Consider the following 21227-nt stretch of genomic DNA (forward strand, 5'->3'; position numbering starts at 1 on the left):
GCTATGCCGACTGTGTACTCCAATTACAAATTTTGAACTGCAATTTGCCACCTTTTTTAATTATAGGCCTACTCTGTCTGTCTGAGCCACTTATTACTGTTGTCCTCCGCTGAACAAAGCTATGCCGCCTGTGTACTCCACTAACTAATTTTGCCTACTTTCCTAGTTATGCCTACTAACTGTGTCTGCCTCCCATTACAGTTCTCCTCCACTCAACAAAGCTGACCTTCAATTTTCAGGCTATATCAGATATTACACTGAATTTGGCCTACTTGTTTGGTTTGGCCTACTAACGGTGTCTGCCGCTGCTTGGTGTTCTCCTCCACTGAACACAGCTGAGCTTCAATCTTGTGGCTTTCTGCCTAAAAGAATTTTTAAAATGCATTTGACCTACTAGTTTGGTTGGGCCCTAGTAACGGTGTCTGCTGCTCATTGGTGTTCTCCTCCACTGAACACAGCTGAGCTTCAATTTTCAGGCTATATCAGATATTACACTGCATTTGGCCTACTTGTTTGGTTGGGCCATAGCAACGGTGTCTGCTGCTCCTTGGTGTTCTCCTCCACTAAATATAGCTGAGCTTCAATCTTGAGGCTTTCTGCCAAAAGGAATTTTTAAACTGCATTAGGCCTACTAGTTTGGTTGGGCCCTAGTAACGGTGTCTGCTGCTCCTTGGTGTCCTCCTCCACTGAATATAGCTGAGCTTCACTTTTCAGGCTATATCAGATATTACACTGAATTTGGCCTACTTATTTGGTTGGGCCTACTAACGGTGTCTGCGGCTGCTTGGTATTCCCCTCCACTGAACACAGCTGAGCTTCAATTTTCAGCCTTTATCAGATATTACACTGCATTTGGCCTACTAGTTTGGTTGGGCCCTAGTAACGGTGTCTGCTGCTCCTTGGTGTTCTCCTCCACTGAATGTAGCTGAGCTTCAATCTTCAGGCTTTCGGCCTATAGGAATTTTTAAAATGCATTTGACCTACTAGTTTGGTTGGGCACTAGTAACGGTGTCTGCTGCTCCTTGGTGTTCTCCTCCACTGAATATAGCTGAGCTTCAATCTTCAGACTTTCGGCCTATAGGAATCTTTAAACTGCATTTAGCCTACTTTATTCTTTGGGCCTATATCTGTGTTTCCTCCTCACCCTGCCCATTGCCCAGCCACTGCTAGATGAGTCTGCTGGTACAATGACCCAGAGTCCACTACATTCCCCTTGCACTCTACACAGCCAGTATCTGACCCTGCTGAAAGTCTGGTTTCCCTTCCTGCATACCATACCACCTTACACGGGGACAAAGAGAAAGGGGCAGATGACAGTGCAGGTTCCTTCATCAGGTGGGGGGGCATACTCGTTGGCGATGTCACTGGCACAGGGCCCCTCATAGTACACAAAAGTGTCTCTGTCGGTCAGAGGCGCCCCCACCATCAAACACACCGCCATACTTTGAGGGGCCCTGTGCCAGTGCCAATGCGAATAAGTGGGCCCCCCCGCTTGCTCGGGATCACAGCACTCACAAAATTTTAATACTTACCGCTCCCGGCTCCACCACCGTGATGTAGTCCGCGTTTCCTGGGCCCACAAAAAACTACAACTTTAGCCAAATGACCCCCAATTTTCAATGACTAAATGTTATTATAAGGTAAATTAAGATTCACAAGCTTAAGTGACAAGAATTGATGTTTTTGACATTTTAAATGGGCACTGTAGGTGTTTTTCTGTCCTCCACTCACTGCTGAATTTGATTCCCCATTGACTTGCCTTGGGTTTCGTGTTTCGGTCGATCCCCGACTTTTCACGATAATCGGCCGATTTCACTCGACTCGACTTTTGACAAAGTCGGTTTCGCAAAACCTGACTCGATCCTAAAAAAGTAAAAGTCGCTCAACCCTAGTCATTGGTCATCATTTTGATAATGTAGGGGTCCCTTTTTATTATACGCAAGGCATACTCAGCCATGTGGGCCAATGTTCCAGGTGTCAATTCACTGCTTGTGCTGGGTTGAGGAGCACTTTCTTGCAAATCAACATCACTTACATTACAACTGTCCCCCCCTGAAACAAGCTTGGCCGCCTGGTTAGTCCTGCTAGCAGTTTTGAACTGCATTTAGACACCTTTTTTTAGGTTGGGCCTCTGTCTGTCTGTCTGTCTGAGCCACTTATTACAGTAGTCCTCCGCTTAACCCAGCCATGCCGCCTGTGTACTCCTGTTACCAATTTGGAACTGCATTCAGCCAACTGTTTTATTTTAGGACTACTCAGTCTGTCTGAGCCACTTATTACAGTTGTCCTCGTCCTTCCCTGAACCAAGCTATGCCGCCTAGGGTTGAGCGACTTTTCCTTTTTTGAGGTCGAGTCGGGTTTCACGAAACCAGACTTTCTCAAAAGTCGAGTCGAGTGAAATCGGCCGATCTTCTTGAAAAGTTAGGGTCGGGGATTGGCCGAAACACGAAACCCAATGCCAGGTAATGGAAAATCTATATATTTTTATATTTACTTCAGCGCGATATATGTGAAAAGCCGGTAATTCAATTGCCGGCTTTTCATTTCTCCTGCCTAAACCCGACATGATATGAGACATGGTTTACATATAGTAAACCATGTCATATCCCCGGTTTTTTTGCGTATTCCACACTACTAATGTTAGTAGTGTGTATGTGCAAAATTTCGGCACTGTAGCTATTAAATTTAAGGGTTAAATCGCGGAAAAAATTGGCGTGGGCTCCTGCGCAATTTTCTCCACCAGAGTGGTAAAGCCAGTGACTGAGGGCAGATATTAATAGCCTAGAGAGGGTCCATGGTTATTGGCCCCACCTGGCTACAAACATCTGCACCCAGCCACCCCAGAAAAGGCACATCTGGAAGATGCGCCTATTCTGGCACTTGGCCACTCTCTTCCCACTCCCGTGTAGCGGTGGGATATGGGGTAATGAAGGGTTAATGCCACCTTGCTATTGTAAGGTGTCATTAAGCCAGATTAATAATGGAGAGGCGTCAATTATGACACCTATCCATTATTAATCCAATTGTATGAAATGGTTAAAAAAACACACACACACACTATTGCAAAGTATTTTAATGAAATAAACACACAGGTTGTTGTAATATTTTATTGTTCTCTCAATCCACCTGAAGGCCCTCGCTCTGTAACAAAGGAAACATAATAAACCAACAATATACATACCATCCGATGATCTGTAACGTCCCTTGATGTAAATCCATCTGAAATGGTTAAAATATTTTACAGGCAGGAGCTCTGCTAATGCAGCTGTGCTCGTGCCTGTAAACCCCGGGGAATGAAGGAAATATAGGTCAATGACCTATAGTTACCTTCAGTCGCGGTGATGCGCCCTCTGCTGGATGTCCTCATGAACTGGAGCCTGGGAACTTTTTCCCACGCTCGACGTCATATGAGGACATCCAGCAGAGGGTAGATCACCGCGACTGAAGGTAACTATAGGTCATTGACCTACATTACCTTCATTCCCCGGGGTTTACAGGCACGAGCACAGCTGCATTAGCAGAGCTCCTGCCTGTAAAATATTTTAACCCTTTCAGATGCATTTACATCGTGGGACGTTACAGATCTACGGATGGTATGTATATTGTTGGTTTATTATGTTTCCTTTGTTACAGAGCCAGGGCCTTCAGGTGGATTGAGAGAACAATAAAATATTACAACAACCTGTGTGTTTATTTCATTAAAATACTTTGCAATATTGTGTTTGTTTTTTTTAACCATTTCATACAATTGGATTAATAATGGATAGGTGTCATAATTGACGCCTCTCCATTATTAATCTGGATTAATGTCACCTTACAATAGCAAGGTGACATTAACCCTTCATTACCCCATATCCCACCGCTACACGGGAGTGGGAAGAGAGTGGCCAAGTGCCAGAATAGGCGCATCTTCCAGATGTGCCTTTTCTGGGGTGGCTGGGTGCAGATGTTTGTAGCCAGGGGGGGCCAATAACCATGGACCCTCTCTAGGCTATCAATATCTGCCCTCAGTCGCTGGCTTTACCACTCAGGCAGAGAAAATTGCGCTGGAGCCCACGCCAATTTTTTCCGCGATTTAACCCTTAAATTTAATAGCTACAGCGCCAAAATTTTGCACATACACACTACTAACATTAGTAGTGTGGAATATGCAAAAAAAAGGGGGATATGACATGGTTTACTGTATGTAAACCATGTCTCATATCATGTCGGGTTTAGGCAGGAGAAATGAAAAGCAGGCAATTGAATTACCGGCTTTTCACATATATCGCGCTGAAGTAAATATAAATATAAATATATACTGTATATATATATGTGTCTCAATGACATATATATATATATATATGTATATAAAAACAAAACCTGACTTTGGAGCGAAGATCACCGATGGCCGACCCGATCCCACAGTGAGATCGGGTCACGTTTCACGAAACCCGACTTTCCCAAAAGTCGGCGACTTTTGAAATTGGCCGATCTGTTTCGCTCAACCCTAATGCCGCCTGTGCACTCCTCTTAACAATCTAGAACAGCATTTAGCCAACTTATTTATTTTGTCCTAGTAATTGTGTCAGACTCTCACCACAGTTGTCCTCCACCGCTGAACCCAGCAAGTCCGCCTGTGTACTCCTCTTACCAATTGTGAACTGTATATAGCCTTCTTTCTTATTTTACGCCTACTCAGTGTGTCAGAGCCACTAATTACACTTGTCCTCCTCCGCTGAACCACGCTATGCCGACTGTGTACTCCAATTACAAATTTTGAACTGCAATTTGCCACCTTTTTTAATTATAGGCCTACTCTGTCTGTCTGAGCCACTTATTACTGTTGTCCTCCGCTGAACAAAGCTATGCCGCCTGTGTACTCCACTAACCAATTTTGCCTACTTTCCTAATTATGCCTACTAACTGTGTCTGCCTCCCATTACAGTTCTCCTCCACTCAACAAAGCTGACCTTCAATTTTCAGGCTATATCAGATATTACACTGAATTTGGCCTACTTGTTTGGTTTGGCCTACTAACGGTGTCTGCCGCTGCTTGGTGTTCTCCTCCACTGAACACGGCTGAGCTTCAATCTTGTGGCTTTCTGCCTAAAAGAATTTTTAAAATGCATTTGACCTACTAGTTTGGTTGGGCCCTAGTAACGGTGTCTGCTGCTCATTGGTGTTCTCCTCCACTGAACACAGCTGAGCTTCAATTTTCAGGCTATATCAGATATTACACTGCATTTGGCCTACTTGTTTGGTTGGGCCATAGCAACGGTGTCTGCTGCTCCTTGGTGTTCTCCTCCACTAAATATAGCTGAGCTTCAATCTTGAGGCTTTCTGCCAAAAGGAATTTTTAAACTGCATTAGGCCTACTAGTTTGGTTGGGCCCTAGTAACGTGTCTGCTGCTCCTTTGTGTCCTCCTCCACTGAATATAGCTGAGCTTCACTTTTCAGGCTATATCAGATATTACACTGAATTTGGCCTACTTATTTGGTTGGGCCTACTAACGGTGTCTGCGGCTGCTTGGTATTCCCCTCCACTGAACACAGCTGAGCTTCAATTTTCAGCCTTTATCAGATATTACACTGCATTTGGCCTACTAGTTTGGTTGGGCCCTAGTAACGGTGTCTGCTGCTCCTTGGTGTTCTCCTCCACTGAATGTAGCTGAGCTTCAATCTTCAGGCTTTCGGCCTATAGGAATTTTTAAAATGCATTTGACCTACTAGTTTGGTTGGGCACTAGTAACGGTGTCTGCTGCTCCTTGGTGTTCTCCTTCACTGAATATAGCTGAGCTTCAATCTTCAGACTTTCGGCCTATAGGAATCTTTAAACTGCATTTAGCCTACTTTATTCTTTGGGCCTATATCTGTGTTTCCTCCTCACCCTGCCCATTGCCCAGCCACTGCTAGATGAGTCTGCTGGTACAATGACCCAGAGTCCACTACATTCCCCTTGCACTCTACACAGCCAGTATCTGACCCTGCTGAAAGTCTGGTTTCCCTTCCTGCATACCATACCACCTTACACGGGGACAAAGAGAAAGGGGCAGATGACAGTGCAGGTTCCTTCATCAGGTGGGGGGGCATACTCGTTGGCGACGTCACTGGCACAGGGCCCCTCATAGTACACAAAAGTGTCTCTGTCGGTCAGAGGCGCCCCCGCCATCAAACACACCGCCATACTTTGAGGGGCCCTGTGCCAGTGCCAATGCGAATAAGTGGGCCCCCCCGCTTGCTCGGGATCACAGCACTCACAAAATTTTAATACTTACCTCTCCCGGCTCCACCACCGTGATGTAGTCCGCGTTTCCTGGGCCCACAAAAAACTACAACTTTAGCCAAATGACCCCCAATTTTCAATGACTAAATGTTATTATAAGGTAAATTAAGATTCACAAGCTTAAGTGACAAGAATTGATGTTTTTAACATTTTAAATGGGCACTGTAGGTGTTTTTCTGTCCTCCACTCACTGCTGCATTTGATTCCCCATTGACTTGCCTTGGGTTTCGTGTTTCGGTCGATCCCCGACTTTTCACGATAATCGGCCGATTTCACTCGACTCGACTTTTGACAAAGTCGGTTTCGCAAAACCTGACTCGATCCTAAAAAAGTAAAAGTCGCTCAACCCTAGTCATTGGTCATCATTTTGATAATGCAGGGGTCCCTTTTTATTATACGCAAGGTATACTCAGCCATGTGGGCCAATGTTCCAGGTGTCAATTCACTGCTTGTGCTGGGTTGAGGAGCACTTTCTTGCAAATCAACATCACTTATGTCCTGCAAAAACCCTGTACCTGACCTTGCAACGCCGCCAGTTACTATTGCCCCCTGAGAAGCGTCCTCCTCCCATAAATATTCATACCCATCATCCCTTCCTCCTCCTCTTCGTCCGCCACCTTGTCCAGGAGAGTTCACTGAGCAGACAATGGCTGACTGTCATCAAGGCTTCCCTCATCCTCGGCTGCAGACGCCTGCTCCTTAATGTGCGTCAAACTTTGCATCAGCAGACGCATTAGTGGGATGCTCATGCTTATGATGGCTTCGTCTGCACTTACCAGCCGTGTGCATTCCTCAAAACACTGAGGGACTTGACAGAGGTCTTGTAGCTTCGACCACTGCACACCAGACAACTCCATGTCTGCCATCCAACTGCCTGCCCGTGTATGTGTATCCTCCCACAAATAGATTACAGCACACCTCTGTTCGCACAGTCTCTGAAGCATGTGCAGTGTGGAGTTCCACCTTGTTGCAACGTCGATTATTAGGCGGTGCTGGGGAAGATACAGAGATCGCTGATGGTTCAGCATACAGCTGGAGTGTGCGGGCGACGGGCGGATGTGCGAGCAAAGTCTTCGCACCTTGAGGAGCAGGGCTGGTAACCCCGGATAATTTTTCAGGAAGCACTGCACCACAAGGTTCAAGGTGTGAGCCAGGCAAGGTATGTGTTTCAGTTCTGAAAGGGCTATGACAGCCATAAAATTCCTTCCGTTATCACTGACTACCTTGCCTGCCTCAAGATGTACACTGCCCAGCCATGACTGAGTTTCTTGCTGCAAGTACTCGGCCAGAACTTCTGCGGTGTGTCTGTTGTCGTCCAAACACTTCATTTGCAACACAGCCTGCTGCCACTTATCACTAGCTGCTCGATAATGAGATACCTCGTGTGCAACACTGCCAGCTGCGGATGGGGTGGTCGTGCGACTGCGCTCTGTGGACGAGCTTTGGCTTCTGGAGGAGGAGGGGGAGGAAGAGAAGGAGTGGTGGTGAATGCCTACAGCCAACTGCTTCCTAGACTGTGGGGTAGGCAGAACTGTCACACTATGGCTGTCCCCTGTGGACCCTGCATCCACCACATTAACCCAGTGCACTGTGATGAACACGTAACGTCCCTGGCCATGCCTACTAGTCCATGCATCTGTTGTGAGGTGCACCTTTCCACTGACATTGCCTCAGTGCATGGACAATGCGGTTGTCATGTCGGACGCTGTTCATACTAGGGCGTTCGACAGACAGCGGTAATTCCGCTTTTGTCCACTATGCGCTCAGTGGCGTCGGCTAGATTTTGTCTAGCTGGTCCAGGGTTAATTTAGCTGGTGCTCGGATTGGAAGCTGGGTCACACCCACTGCCTTTAAATTGTTCTTCTGAACATTGGGCATCGCCGATTATAGCTTCTGTCTTGTGCTTGGTTATCTCGGTCTGGAGTGGTGGTCTAGGAAAAGAGTATCGTATCTGGTGGTGTACATTTCCTTTTGTCATATTTTACTCCTTCCTATATTTGTATTTGTTTTGCCCTGTGCATTTATTGTGTATTCCTGAGTGACTGCGGCGTGGTGTATATTTTCCGTTATCCATGTCTGTGCTAACTGTGGGTATTGGTTAGTGGTCTCTTCACTGGGTGGTGGGTGGAGGTTTCAGCCTAGGGTTGAAACAGGAGACAGGGTGAGGGTGGAGGCCCAGACATGCACACTATTAGTGTAAACTCTGGGAGAGGGTCAGTCAGGGTTTCCCAGAGTTGAGGGAAATCGCAGGGGCCTGGGTTATTAGCTCTTGCCTACCTAGGCTTCCCGTGACAGCGGTCTTTGACATGCTGGTGGAGGGCTGGGATGGCTGTTCTTGCAAAGAAGTGCCGACTGGGTAGGTTATAGCGTGGTACTGCGTAGGCCATCAGGTCTTTGAAAGCTTCGCTTTCAACCAACCGGTAGGGCATCATCTCTAACGAGATTAGGCTAGCAATGTGGGCGTTCAAACCCTGTGTACGCGGATGAGAGGATGAGTACTTTCTTGTCCTAGTGAGAGTCTCTTGTAGGATGAGCTGAACTGGAGAGCTGCATATGGTGGAACAAGAGGTGGTGGTGGTGGTGGACATGGCTTATTGAGAGAGGGTTGGTGATGGTATTCTTGATGTTGACCTACATACAGCGTTTCCACCAAAAACCTTGTGATTCTCTGACTGCTTTGGCCTTGCGACGATACCTCCACATTTGCTGCTGGTGGTGTCCTAACCTGTGGGCTTACAGTGAGGGAAGCAATGTAGCTTTGCTGACTACCTTCATTCTGAGCAGGTGCACAAATGGTACAGGACGTTTGGTAGTTAGACCAGGCTTGCAAGTGCATGCTGGTTAAATGTCTACGCATGCACGTTGTATTTAAATTTTGGGGATTCTTCCCTCTGCTAAAGGTCTTTGAGCATTTCTTACAGATAACTTTGCACTGATCATTCGGATCTTGGTTAAAAAATTGCCACACTCCACTATTCCTACTATGGAATACCTTTTCAGGCATTGCACGCTGTGCTACTTTCAACGGATGGCCACTCTGTCCTACAACTGTTTTTTTTTTGTTGACAAATGTTTTTGGCCTGAGACGGGCCTGCCAGATGAAAGCTGTTGCGATGTAGATGTCTGCTGCGGATCATCCTCCTCCGCTTCTGAGCTACTGTCAGCAGCACCCTCTTCCCCAATGGCTGCCAATCTGGGTCAACAACTGGGTCATCTATCACCTCCTCTTCAATGTCATGTGCACTTTTCTCTGTGTCACCGTGTAAGGTGCTATAGCGTTCAGGACAGGGCACCATAGTCTCATCAGGGTCAGTTTCTGGCTAAGTACACTGCGAGGGCAATGTAGTGATCTGAGTCAATGGAACAGCATAGTAATCTAGCTGTGGCTGTGCACCAGTGCACTCCATGTACAATTCATCTTGTTATGGGCTGTTAACAATTTCCCTTTCTAACCCAAGCACGGTATGTGTAAAGAGCTCCATGGAGTAACCTGTTGTGTCGCCTGACGCATCCTTCACTGTTGGTTTGGGTGAAGGACACAAGGAAGCGACTTCTTCCTGACCAGGAGCATCCACTGACGACTTGCAGCTTTTATATTTGGAACTTTCTGAAGAGGAGGCGAAAGAGCTAGAGGCTGAGTCAGCAATGAAAGCAAAAACTTTTTCCTGCTGCTCCGGCTTTAAAAGCTGTTTTCCTACTGCCAGATAAGGGAGCCTTCGAGGCCTTGTGTAGCCAGACGATGACGCTGGCTCAACACCTCCAGCCTTAGGTGCTATTTTGTTTTTCCCACTACCACCAGATGCTCCACCACCACCATCAGTACCAGCTGGCTACCACCGCCCACGGGCTCTTCCACCAGACTTCCTCATTTTTGGGAAAATGTAACCAAAATAACAACCATTATATGGTACTGTAAAACAAGGTAGAAGGTGTATATAAACTTGTTGAGAATTTAAATCTCCCTTTTTATTTTGGGGAGACTGAACCACAACTCAGGCCCAGTGTATTTTACAACGCAATGTGAGTGGCAGCAAGTGGCTGGCTGATACACGAGAAACTAAGAGGACTGAGGTATATCCACTTTGTGCGCATTTCAATCTCATTTTTTATTTTGGACACAGAACCCAAACTCAGGCCCAGTGTATTTTACAACGCAATGTGAGTGGCAGCAAGTGGCTGGCTGATACACGAGAAACTAAGACTGAGGTATATCCACTTTGTGAAAATTTGAATCTCCCTTTTTTGGGGGGGAGACAGCACCACAACTCAGGCCCAGTGTGTAACACAATGCAATGTGAGTGGCAGCAAGTGGCTGGCTGATACACCACAAACTAAGAGGACAGAGGTATATCCACTTTGTGAGAATTTCAATCTCACTTTTTTTTTTGGACACAGAACCCAAACTCAGGCCCAGTGTGTAACACAACGCAATGTGAGTGGCAGCAAGTGGCTGGCTGATACACCACAAACTAAGAGGACTGGGGTATATCCACTGTGTGAGAATTTCAATCTCACTTTTTTTTTGGGACACAGAACCCAAACTCAGGCCCAGTGTATTTTACAACGCAATGTGAGTGGCAGCAAGTGGCTGGCTGATATATGACAAACTAACAGAACTGACGTATATCCACTTTGTGACAATTTTAATCTCCCTTTTTTTGGGGGGAGACAGCACCACAACTCAGGCCCAGTGTGTAACACAACGCAATGTAAGTGGCAGCAAGTGGCTGGAAGATATCTGAAAAAATCCAAGGACTGTAGTACAATTTCAATCTCCCTACAATGATCTCAGGACAAGTATGGCAGCAACAAAAAGGACTGCTGCACACAAAAGTGTGGACAAATAAACAAGATAACTGCAGAAAGAAGCAACAGGATTTTTGCTTTTAAAAAAGCAGTTGGTTTGCACAGCAGCGGTGCAAACAGCAATGCAGCTATCAGGGAGCCTTATAAGGCAGCCTAATAAGCTACAGAGCTGATGCACAAAAATCTAGCCTCCACTGTCCCTGCAAAAAAAAGGTGGTGTTGGACAGTGGAAATCGCTACAGCACAAGCGGTTTTGGGGTTAATATTTCCTCCCTAACAATATCCCTGCTTCTGGCGAAGCTGCAGCAACCTCTCCCTATGCTAAGATCGGCAGAAGTAAGATGGTGGTCGGCGTGCACGCCCCTTTATAGCCCCTGTGACGCTGCAGAAAGCAAGCCATCACTGTCATGCCCTTCTCTAAGATGGTGGGGACCGAGACCTATGTCATCACGCTGCCCACACTCTGCGTCCTCCTTTATTGGCTGAGAAATGGCGCTGAACGCGTCATACGAAACGCAACTTTGGCGCGCAGATCGCCGACCGCATGGCCGATCCCACAGTGGGATCGGGTCGGGTTTCATGAAAGTCGGTGATTTTTCAATTTGTCCGATCCGTTTCGCTCAACCCTACTCCTGTGTGACTGATATTTCTAGGTTAGTAGCTTTGTCCTTTTGCTGAGCTGAATGTGCTACTGTAAAACATTCAGGTCTGACAGTGGCATGTTCTAAAGTCTACACTTTTATCACTGTATTTGTATATAGATATAACAGGGCTAATGAAAAATTCCAGGCAAGTGAGCAGAGAATAGAAGAACTGCTCTGTAAACAACCAATGGTGTGGGCCAGGGACTTATGACTTTGCAAGAATGATAACAGTAGATCTTAATCTGTAGCTGAGAGAAAAAGCAGTCAGTCACATTAGAAACAAAATTAAAACAATGTAATGCAAAAGCTCTCATATCACAACTATAGCAGATAGAATAGTAATTTGCAATCTCCATGTTGTCTAATGAATATAACCTAGAATAAAAACATAATACATATGCACACGGCAGTAATAAATGGTAACAAATGTAATAATTAAAGTGTAAAACATTGTGGAATATGATGGCATTATTTAACCCCTTAACCCCTGGAGCTTTTTTGGCTTTGCGTTTTCGTTTTTCACTCCCCTCCTTCCCGGAGCCATAACTTTTTATTTTTCTGTCAATATGGCCATGTGAGGGCTTATTTTTTGCGGGACGAGTTGTAGTTTGGAACGACACCATTGCTTTTACCATGTCATGTACTAGAAAACAGGAAAAAAATTCCAAATGAGATGAAATTGCAAAAAAAGTGCAGTCAGACACATGTTTTTTGTTTGGCTTTTTTGCTAGGTTCACTAAATGCTAAAACTGCCATCATGATTTTCCAGGTCATTCTGAGTTCATAGACACCAAACATGTCAAGGTTACTTTTTATTTAAGTGGTAAAAAAAAAATCCAAACTTTGCTAAAAAAAAATAAAACAATTGTGCAATTTTCCGAGACCCATAGAGTCTCCATTTTTCATGATCTCAGGTTGGTTGAGAGCTTATCTTTTTGCGTGCCGAGCTGACGTTTCTAATGATACCATTGCAGTGCAGATACGATCTTTTGATCGCCCGCTATTGCATTTCAATGCAATGTCGCTGCGACCAAAGAAGCATAATTCTGGCGTTTTGAATTTTTTCTCGCTACGCCATTTAATGATCAGGTTAATTCTTTTTTTTATTGATAGATTCTGAACGTGGTGATACCAAAGATGTGTAGGTTTGATATTTTTTTTTATCGTTTTATTTTGGATAGGGCGAAAGTAGGGTAATTTAAACTTTTATATATTTTTTAATTTTATTCATATTTTTTAAAACTTTTGTTTTCTACTTTTGCCATGCTTCAATAGCCTCCATGGGAGGCTAGAAGCTGGCATAGCCTGGTCTGCTCTACTACATAGCAGCAATGCTCAGATCGCACCATGTAGCTGAATTACCGCATTGATATGAGCACCGACCACAGGGTGGCGCTCAGAGCAATCTAGCATAAATAACCATAGATATCTAAAGGAGACCTCTGGTTGTTATGCCAATGTACCAATGACCCCCAATCATGTGACGGGGGTACCGGAGCACGCAATTCCGGCCGAATGGCCGGAAGCGCTTGTTAAATGCTGCTGTCGGAGTTTGACAGCGGTATTTAACTAGTTAATAGGTGCGAGTGGATCGCGATTCCACCCGCGCCTATTGTGGGCACATGTCAGCTGTTCAAAACAGCTGATATGTCCCAGCTTTAATGCAGGCTCCAGCGGAAAAAATCGGGTTTTCTGCCATCAGACGTACTATTCCGTCCGATGGCAGAAAGGGATTAAGTAAGTAAAACAAATATATTACAATCTGGGTCCTTTATAAAATATCAAAAGAATCAAAAGAATGTACCATACTGGGTATGTATATTGTGACGACACTGCTTATAATCTTAATTATCCAGAAGTAAATTCAATAATCCAGAAGGCATAAACTGTTATCTTTATGCTTACTCTTTTTGTAGGTTGAATTGATATTTGTAACTTGATGAATGGTTATTTACCTCTTATATCAACTCCTACAGTTTATTGTACTGTTATCTTTGCAAAACATGGATGCAAGTTAACTGAACAATGATGCTTGCTAATATGTTGATTACACATTATAGCAGGCAATGCAGTTTGTTGACTTGCAATCATTTAAGGGTAAGATATAAATAATCAAACTATGCGGGTTAAGCTCATCACCCCTTCTTCTTAACCTGTGGATGATTGCTTAAAGAAAGACAGTTGTGACCATCGCCCAGGCTGAAAGATTACACATCTGCTAGACTGACGATCAGTGATCCCATGGATACGTTTGGGGAAGCCAGGATTTGGGCCCACCGGTCACCTGACTACACGGAGATGTTCAGAGAAGCCAGGTTGTGACCCTCCAGTCGCCTGGCCTCATACCTGAATGGACTGTCAGCTTCCTAATCTTGTTGTTACATCGTTACCTCCTCTCTGTGCGTGCCACAAGTGGGGGTAGTTGGCCCTGGAATCTCTGAAGTCACAGATGCTCTTTTCCTGGTAATTAAGCCGAAGGGTGAGACTCTTTAATTTTGCACCATCTTGAGTATTTTGCTGGTAGTGTTCTATATGTTATTTGCCTGTTTTGTGTATCAATAAAGAATTGCCACACTGTTTTAGCCTCACCTTGTGTTGTCTGAATAGTATTATGCCCATGGTAAAAGGAGAGCAGGCATTCAGTGGGATGATCCCTGGCCCATGCTGTTTCGGCTAGCAGACTAGAGCACCCTCTGAGCCCAGTGTATCCATATGTCTGATAAATGCAAGTTCTACTTCCAGACTCTTACTGTACCCTTTAGGAGACTGAGGGGTTCTTCTTTTAATTAGTACTCCAGAGGGGAGAAGACCCTGCATGTGACTTTCTCCATTATAGGCTGCCAGTGTTATACCATTGTTATACAATAGAGTGGCAACACCCATTATCTGAAATGGAGAGATCCAAATTCATAGGCAGCTATTTCCAACTCATATTCTCCTTTCTAAAGTGACAATTAGTGGTCAATGAATGCCATTGTTCTAATATTTGAGGGTCACAGAGATGGCCACAAATGCATCATTAATACTTACCCATCCCAGCTCCCATGCTGCTCCTCTTTACTCTGATTTGACAGCATTTGCAAAGTACTTAGATAGTCATATTGTTGGAGACCATCAGCAACGTCACCATGTTTTGATTCAGCTCAGCAGTCTAATCTGATCTTGGGAGGTGCTGGCTTTTTCTAGGTGTACATTGTCCTACGTAATTGTCTGGCTACTTAGCTAGTCTGTTAGTTTCAGACCTCTGCCAGACATAGCTTTAGCTAAATGTGGTTGGTTTTCTCTCTGCCTAGTGTTTTGCTTGATGATCTTTCATTGCCTAACCTTGGAACTTGCTCTGACCATCCATTTGTTTAACTCCTGCATTCTGATCCACTATCTTCCTGGTATTTTGACCTTGGACCGCTACCTGACTATGACTTTGTCTCTTCCCTCTGTTTATGATGTGTCTTCTTGGCTTTTGACCTCGGACTCCTTGACAATCCCGACTCATGGCTTGTCTGTGTGATGTGACTCAGCGTCATATTTCTTTTCTTTTATTAAGCAAATTAATTACAGATAACATTTAAATTTTCAATATGAAACTTCTAGGCTCCAATGTAAAATCTGTAACAAGATCCCCAAAGTTACCATGTACCCTGATGGGCATAAATTTGGACCCATTAAGACACCAGTGCTAAAGTGCTACCACTACTCATGCCATGATGCTATAAGAGGACATTTTATTAAATTATATAAAAATACATTAAAATTATTACCTTGTATTTCTGGATATTTCATGAGTATAAGGAAACCGTATCTCAGAGTCAAACTTATCGTCTCTGTCCCAGCACTGAATAAGTCTAATATTGTACCCTGTAGATTCTCTTCGTGAAATTCTGTATCTGGATTTTTTTTTTCCTACAAAAAATAAATAAATAATAGTCACCATTTTTTCAAATATGAAAATTTGTCAAAAGCCTTTAAGCTCTTTAAAGATGAAATAATAGTCAAAACAAGAGTAATGAAATGGAATGATTGATTTCTGAATTTTGAAGAAAGGTTTGATTCATGGTGAATATATTTTCTGTGAATCATGATATTAAAAACCCTCTAATTGCCCAGAAAATATGTGCAGATGCTTCTCACAAAATTAGAATATCATCAAAAAGTTAATTTATTTGAGTTATTCAATACAAAAAGTGAAACTCATATATTATATAGAGTCATTATAAACAGAGTGATCTATTTCAAATGTTTATTTCTGTTAATGTTGATGATTATGGCTTACAGCCAATAAAAACCCCAAAGTTTGTTTCTCAGTAAATTAGAATACTTTATAACACCAGCTTGAAAAATTATTTTAAAACTGAAATGTTGGCCTACTGAAATTTATATTCAGTAAATGCACTCAATACTTGGTCTGCACTCCATTTGCATCAATTACTGCATCCATGCGGTGTGGCATGAAGGCGATCAGCCTGCAGCACTGCCGAGGAGCTATGGAACCCCAGGTTGCTTTGATATCAGCCTTCAGGTCGTCTGCATTGTTGGGTCTGGTGTCTCTCATCTTCCTCTTGACAATACCCCATAGATTCTCTATGGGGGTTAAGGACAGGCGAGTTTGCTGGCCAATCAAGCACAGAGATACTGTTGTTTTTAAACAGGTATTGGTACTTTTGGCAGTGTGAACAGGAGCCAAGTCCTGCTGGAGAATGAAATTTCCATCTCCAAAAAACTTGTCGGCAGAGGGAAGCATGAACTGATCTAAAATGTCCTCGTCGACAGCTACACTGACTTTGGTCTTGATAAAACAAGGTGGACGTACACCAGCAGATGACATGGCTCTCCAAAACATCAGGGATTGTGGAAACTTCACACTAGACTTCAAGCAGCTTGGATTGTGTCCCTCTCTTTCAGACTCTTGGACCTTGATTTCCAAATGAAATGCAAATTTACTTGCATCTGAAAACAACAACTTGGACTACTAAGCAACAGTCCAGTTCTTTTTCTCCTTGGCTCAGGTAAGACGCATTGTTTATTGGTCATGAGTGGCTTAACATAAGGAATGCGACACTTGTAGCCATTGTCCTGGATATGTCTGTGTATGGTGGCTCTTGAATCAATGACTCTAGCAGCAATCCATTCTTTGTGAATCTCCCCCAAATTTTTGAATGGCCTTTTCTTATCAATCCTTTCAAGGCTGTGGTTATCCCGGTTGCTTGTGCACCTTTTTCAGCCACACTTTTTCTTTCCACTCAACTCTCCATTAATATGCTTGGATACAGCACACTGTGAACAGCTAGCATCTTTAGCAATGACCTTTTGTGGTTTACCCCCTTGTGGAGTGTGTCAATGACTGCCTTCTGGACATCTGTCTAGTTAGCAGTCTTCCCCATGATTGTGGAGCCTACTGAAACAGACTAAGGGACCTTTTTAAATGTTATGAAGACTATGCAGGTGTTTTTTATTAATTGTATTTTACTGAGATAATGACTTTTGGGCTTTCATTGGCTGTTATCCATAATCATCAACATTAACAGAAATAAACACTTGAAATACATTTCTCTGTTTATAAAGACTCTTTACATTATATGACTTTCACTTTTTGTATTGATGAACTGCAATAAATGAACTTTTTGATGATATTCTAATTTTGTGAGAAGCACCTGTAAATAAATCTCTGACATCTCAGAGGATTGTATTGAACAATTTTGAGGTTTATAATGCAAACAAAGCCTTAGTAATGTCGAAGTGACTTCAACCTTTCTAGCTAGGGAAAAACGGATGGTAACCGGTTGTAACTGTCTGCTGTATTTCAGTGACATGTACCGGTCTAATATTGGACTATTGCAACAACAAAGTATGCAAAATAATTATTTTTTACAATGCGAATATTCTAGAGATTTTTCTTCTTTAAGATGTAAAAGATATGGCTTGCCCACCTTATGTTGCAAGAATCAAACTTTCTGTGACTCACAAGCTTTGGATGCAATAATTTGTATTAGTATCAAAAATAACACTGAGGGGTTTAATATTGCCCTCTTTTACAGTATGTAAAGAATTTAAAAAAAGGCTTTGATTAAGGTTCTGTTACTACAGATTATCACATATCAATCAATTCGCAGTCACACTGAATTTAAGTCCAGCACTTCACTATCAGTATCACTAGCACTAGCACTCCCATCACATTTTTAATACACTTGAGCACTGAATTAGTGTGTCATTAAGATTAGGTATTTTTCTATCCATACGAGGAATAATTTGTGCCCTCTGACCTCCTATCCCTACACAGAACAGGCCGAAACTTGTGCTTTCGGGCCTCCCCCCATCTTTTATACTGCCGTATTAACCTTCCTGATTGGCTGAGTTATATCTTGTGATAGCTGAAGGACATTAATGGGAAGCCCGTGTTGTAGCGCCTAACGTTATTATCCCACTTTCTGAGCCTTCAGCAGTGTGTTAAATGGTGAATTTGCATGTTTGGATTTGAACTTGTGGGTATCTGCATATTTCAGGAAATTCGACTCAAGGTCAATTCTCCGTAGATCAATCCATTCACGTTTATTTCAATGCCGTTTTTCAAAGCTAGTTGAATTTTTTATTTTCTGTGCACATTCTGTACAAACACCTTCAAATGTCAAAATAGCTAACACTATCAAGAAATGTACCTCTTCCATCTTCATGAGAAAGCAATCTATGAAATCACGAGGGCAGTTTTCATCCAGGGTGGCTCGATGTGTCTCTGTTATCTCCTTAATAAATTGTTTAACATTGTTCATAATTTTAATGAGCCTCTTATAAGGACCAGGAATGTAGGACATTATTCTTGGGAACATGAAGAGGACCTTATTAATGAAAGAAGTGATAGAAAAACATGATTTTACTATTATTTTGTTACATCAGTGTCATATTTGAATTCTATGCCCTACTTTTTGAAAAGAAGTTGCTGATGATTCAGTGATTCTAAAATTACAAAAATGACACACATCTCCATGATTTCAGACTACAAATGGCCAATGGCCTCAATTCAACAAAGTTTTGATGACAGAATTCCTGAGTAAAAAGTTTTTAAAAGACCCACTTTTTTTAAAGCAAAGACCAGCGGGGATTGGGGCATGACGGAGCAAGCCAACCCTGTCTCGTTCACTTTAGGATGAGTCATAGCGTTACTTATCCCACAAATCTTATGACGGTCTCTGACTGGAATAAGCTTTGCTTTGAGGTGGACACGGAGGTGCATGCCACTTTGGGCTTTACCTGATTCATTAAGAGGTATGCCCCTCTTAAGTAATCAAGTACCTTGGACTGCACCATATCTCATCAAGATCAATGTAAAAAATGTCAGTCTTGTTGAACTGGGCATCATGTTCTTTGTTATTTGTCCTCTATTTTTTGTTAAGCTACCGATATGGAGGTTTGACAGAATGGAATATTACTGCAGAATAGGACAACATAGAGTTTGGTTGTAGTCGGTAGCATACAATTATTTACCTGTCCTGAGCTGCTGTTGAACAGCTCCGCAATTTCATTAAAATATGAAATGAGGGTTAAGAATTTTTTGTCTTCATAGTCAAATCTTTCGCCAAATACAATGGAGCAAATGACATTGGAAACAACAAGTCGCATTATATGTACTGGATTAATTGGAGAGTCTGTAAGGAAATATAACCATGTCGTCAGTCATTACTATACAATGCGATACATACTGTATAACAGGAAAATATGGACAATGGTAAAAATTACACAGTAGAACCGCAGATCTATAGTCTGTTGTGTAATGTGAGCTCAAAGTAAAGTTAACTCTACCCATCGGTGGATCAGCTATTGAGCTAATACTGCAGTGAGTATTCAAACATACCCTTAATTGTAGACACAGAAAAAAAATGATCAATAATGGTATATTTCAAAATAATCTTTTGTTTTCCCCGTCAATCCTTTCATATTCCTAGGGGGCAGGGTTCCCAACCATCCAGAAGTATCAAAAAAGTTTGACCCCTGGGTGATATCATTCTGCTTCACAGACCTTTGTGAGCATGGGAATTGTCTGTCTGCAATCGCATTCACACAGCTCTGTGAAATAGAACGATCTCACCTAGGGGTCAGACCTGCAAATACAAGGGGAAGAATCACTGACACCCTTCTGTGCTTTCGGGAATCTGCTCCCTGCGCTAGCTGTCAGACCTATGTGGGTTGAGCGCAGGGAGCATAGGTTGTGCACACTGGAGGTGGGCAGTTGGTGGGAACTCTTATGATGTCAGGAACTGTGCATGCTTGGCCAGCTGATCGGTCACTGGGATGGCGGAATGGAATAATGCCAGCGGGCGTTTGCTTTAAAAGAAAAAACATTCTTATGTTTTGATTGAAGTTTAATTTTTAAATACTGTAAATTACAAAACTATTTATTCCACCTTTTCTGCTTCGTTAAATGCATTTTTTATGGTGGCACAACCCTTTAAGTTGTCAAAATCTGAAATTATGGTCCAGGTTGAGAGATGCTGGTCCATAGCCAGTGTAATATATGATTATCCACCTACCTTTATCCTTCATAAATTTCTCGGTGAGACATTGAGACTCTTCTTGGATTCTATCTTCGATGCTTCTTTTTCCCATTCCAAAATTTTTCAAAGTTATTAAGGAAAATCGACGAAGGATTTTCCACCTTTCTCCACTGCTCGAAATGACCCCTGTAAGTTCAATGATGTGGTTAAATAGTTTCTAAATCTAGATTGAGGAATTTTGTCTTCTAAGTCTTTGTTGTGCACAGTAGACCTCATTATAGTAGCTAGAGCAGCTTGAGTCAAACAGGTCAGTTTTCTTGGTTTCAAATCTCCATTTTACAATCTACTGTGTCCAACTGATAAGCATGCTCTGACAAATGTTACGAGCCCTACACACATCAGGTCAACATCAGAAAGACGTACACTGTGTGCACAATTCAATCCATAAGATTAATAAACCTGAAACCTTCATAATTGAGAAAGTGAGATGTTGTACTTAGTAGAATATTTTTGTGCAGAATTATCAGACAATTATTAGTGTACAGAATTATTATGCAACTAAGTGGAATAACATACATTTTTCCAACTCAATTATTTATTTTCATCTGTTAACATAAAAATAATAAAAATTACATTTCAAGAAAAATCTCATTGACCAATATAGGTACCATTCTTTTCAATAACAATCATAAAATCAACTTTTTGGGTAGTACCAACCGCAGCCCCCCCCCCCCAGACATACCGCAGAGCTTTCCCTGTTTTACCTGACCAGAAATATACCATTTAAAAGAGACCAAAAGGTCTCAGTAGGGTTTAGGTCAGGGGAAGAAGGGGCCATGTCACTATTCTTTCATCTTTAATGCCTTTACTGGCAGCCATGTAGAAATTGCAGGAACTTGAGATGTCGTAACGGACAGGAGGCAGATCAAGATTTAACAGGTTTATTAACAACAGGTATTCTCCTGGCAGGGAGTATAGGGTATCGGGAGGTGTGTAAAGGAGAAGGGCAGAACTGGGAGCTAAGAAGGGGCA

The 21227-nt window shown here is 42.9% G+C and overlaps 1 protein-coding gene across 1 annotated transcript in view; it reads right to left on the minus strand.

Moving 5' to 3' along the window:
- Positions 1-21227, minus strand: part of LOC143805901 (cytochrome P450 2A4-like) — a 67374-nt gene that overhangs the window by 37132 nt on the left and 9015 nt on the right. Inside the window, exons 3-6 of the mRNA XM_077285653.1 lie at positions 20232-20381; positions 19189-19349; positions 18366-18542; positions 15474-15615 (exon numbers count right to left, since the gene is read on the minus strand). Coding sequence (XP_077141768.1) covers positions 15474-15615; positions 18366-18542; positions 19189-19349; positions 20232-20381 — 630 coding nt within the window. The remainder of the gene's footprint in view (positions 1-15473; positions 15616-18365; positions 18543-19188; positions 19350-20231; positions 20382-21227) is intronic.

The sequence above is a fragment of the Ranitomeya variabilis genome, chromosome 2 (genome assembly GCF_051348905.1).
Source record: "Ranitomeya variabilis isolate aRanVar5 chromosome 2, aRanVar5.hap1, whole genome shotgun sequence".
Lineage (NCBI taxonomy): Eukaryota > Metazoa > Chordata > Amphibia > Anura > Dendrobatidae > Ranitomeya > Ranitomeya variabilis.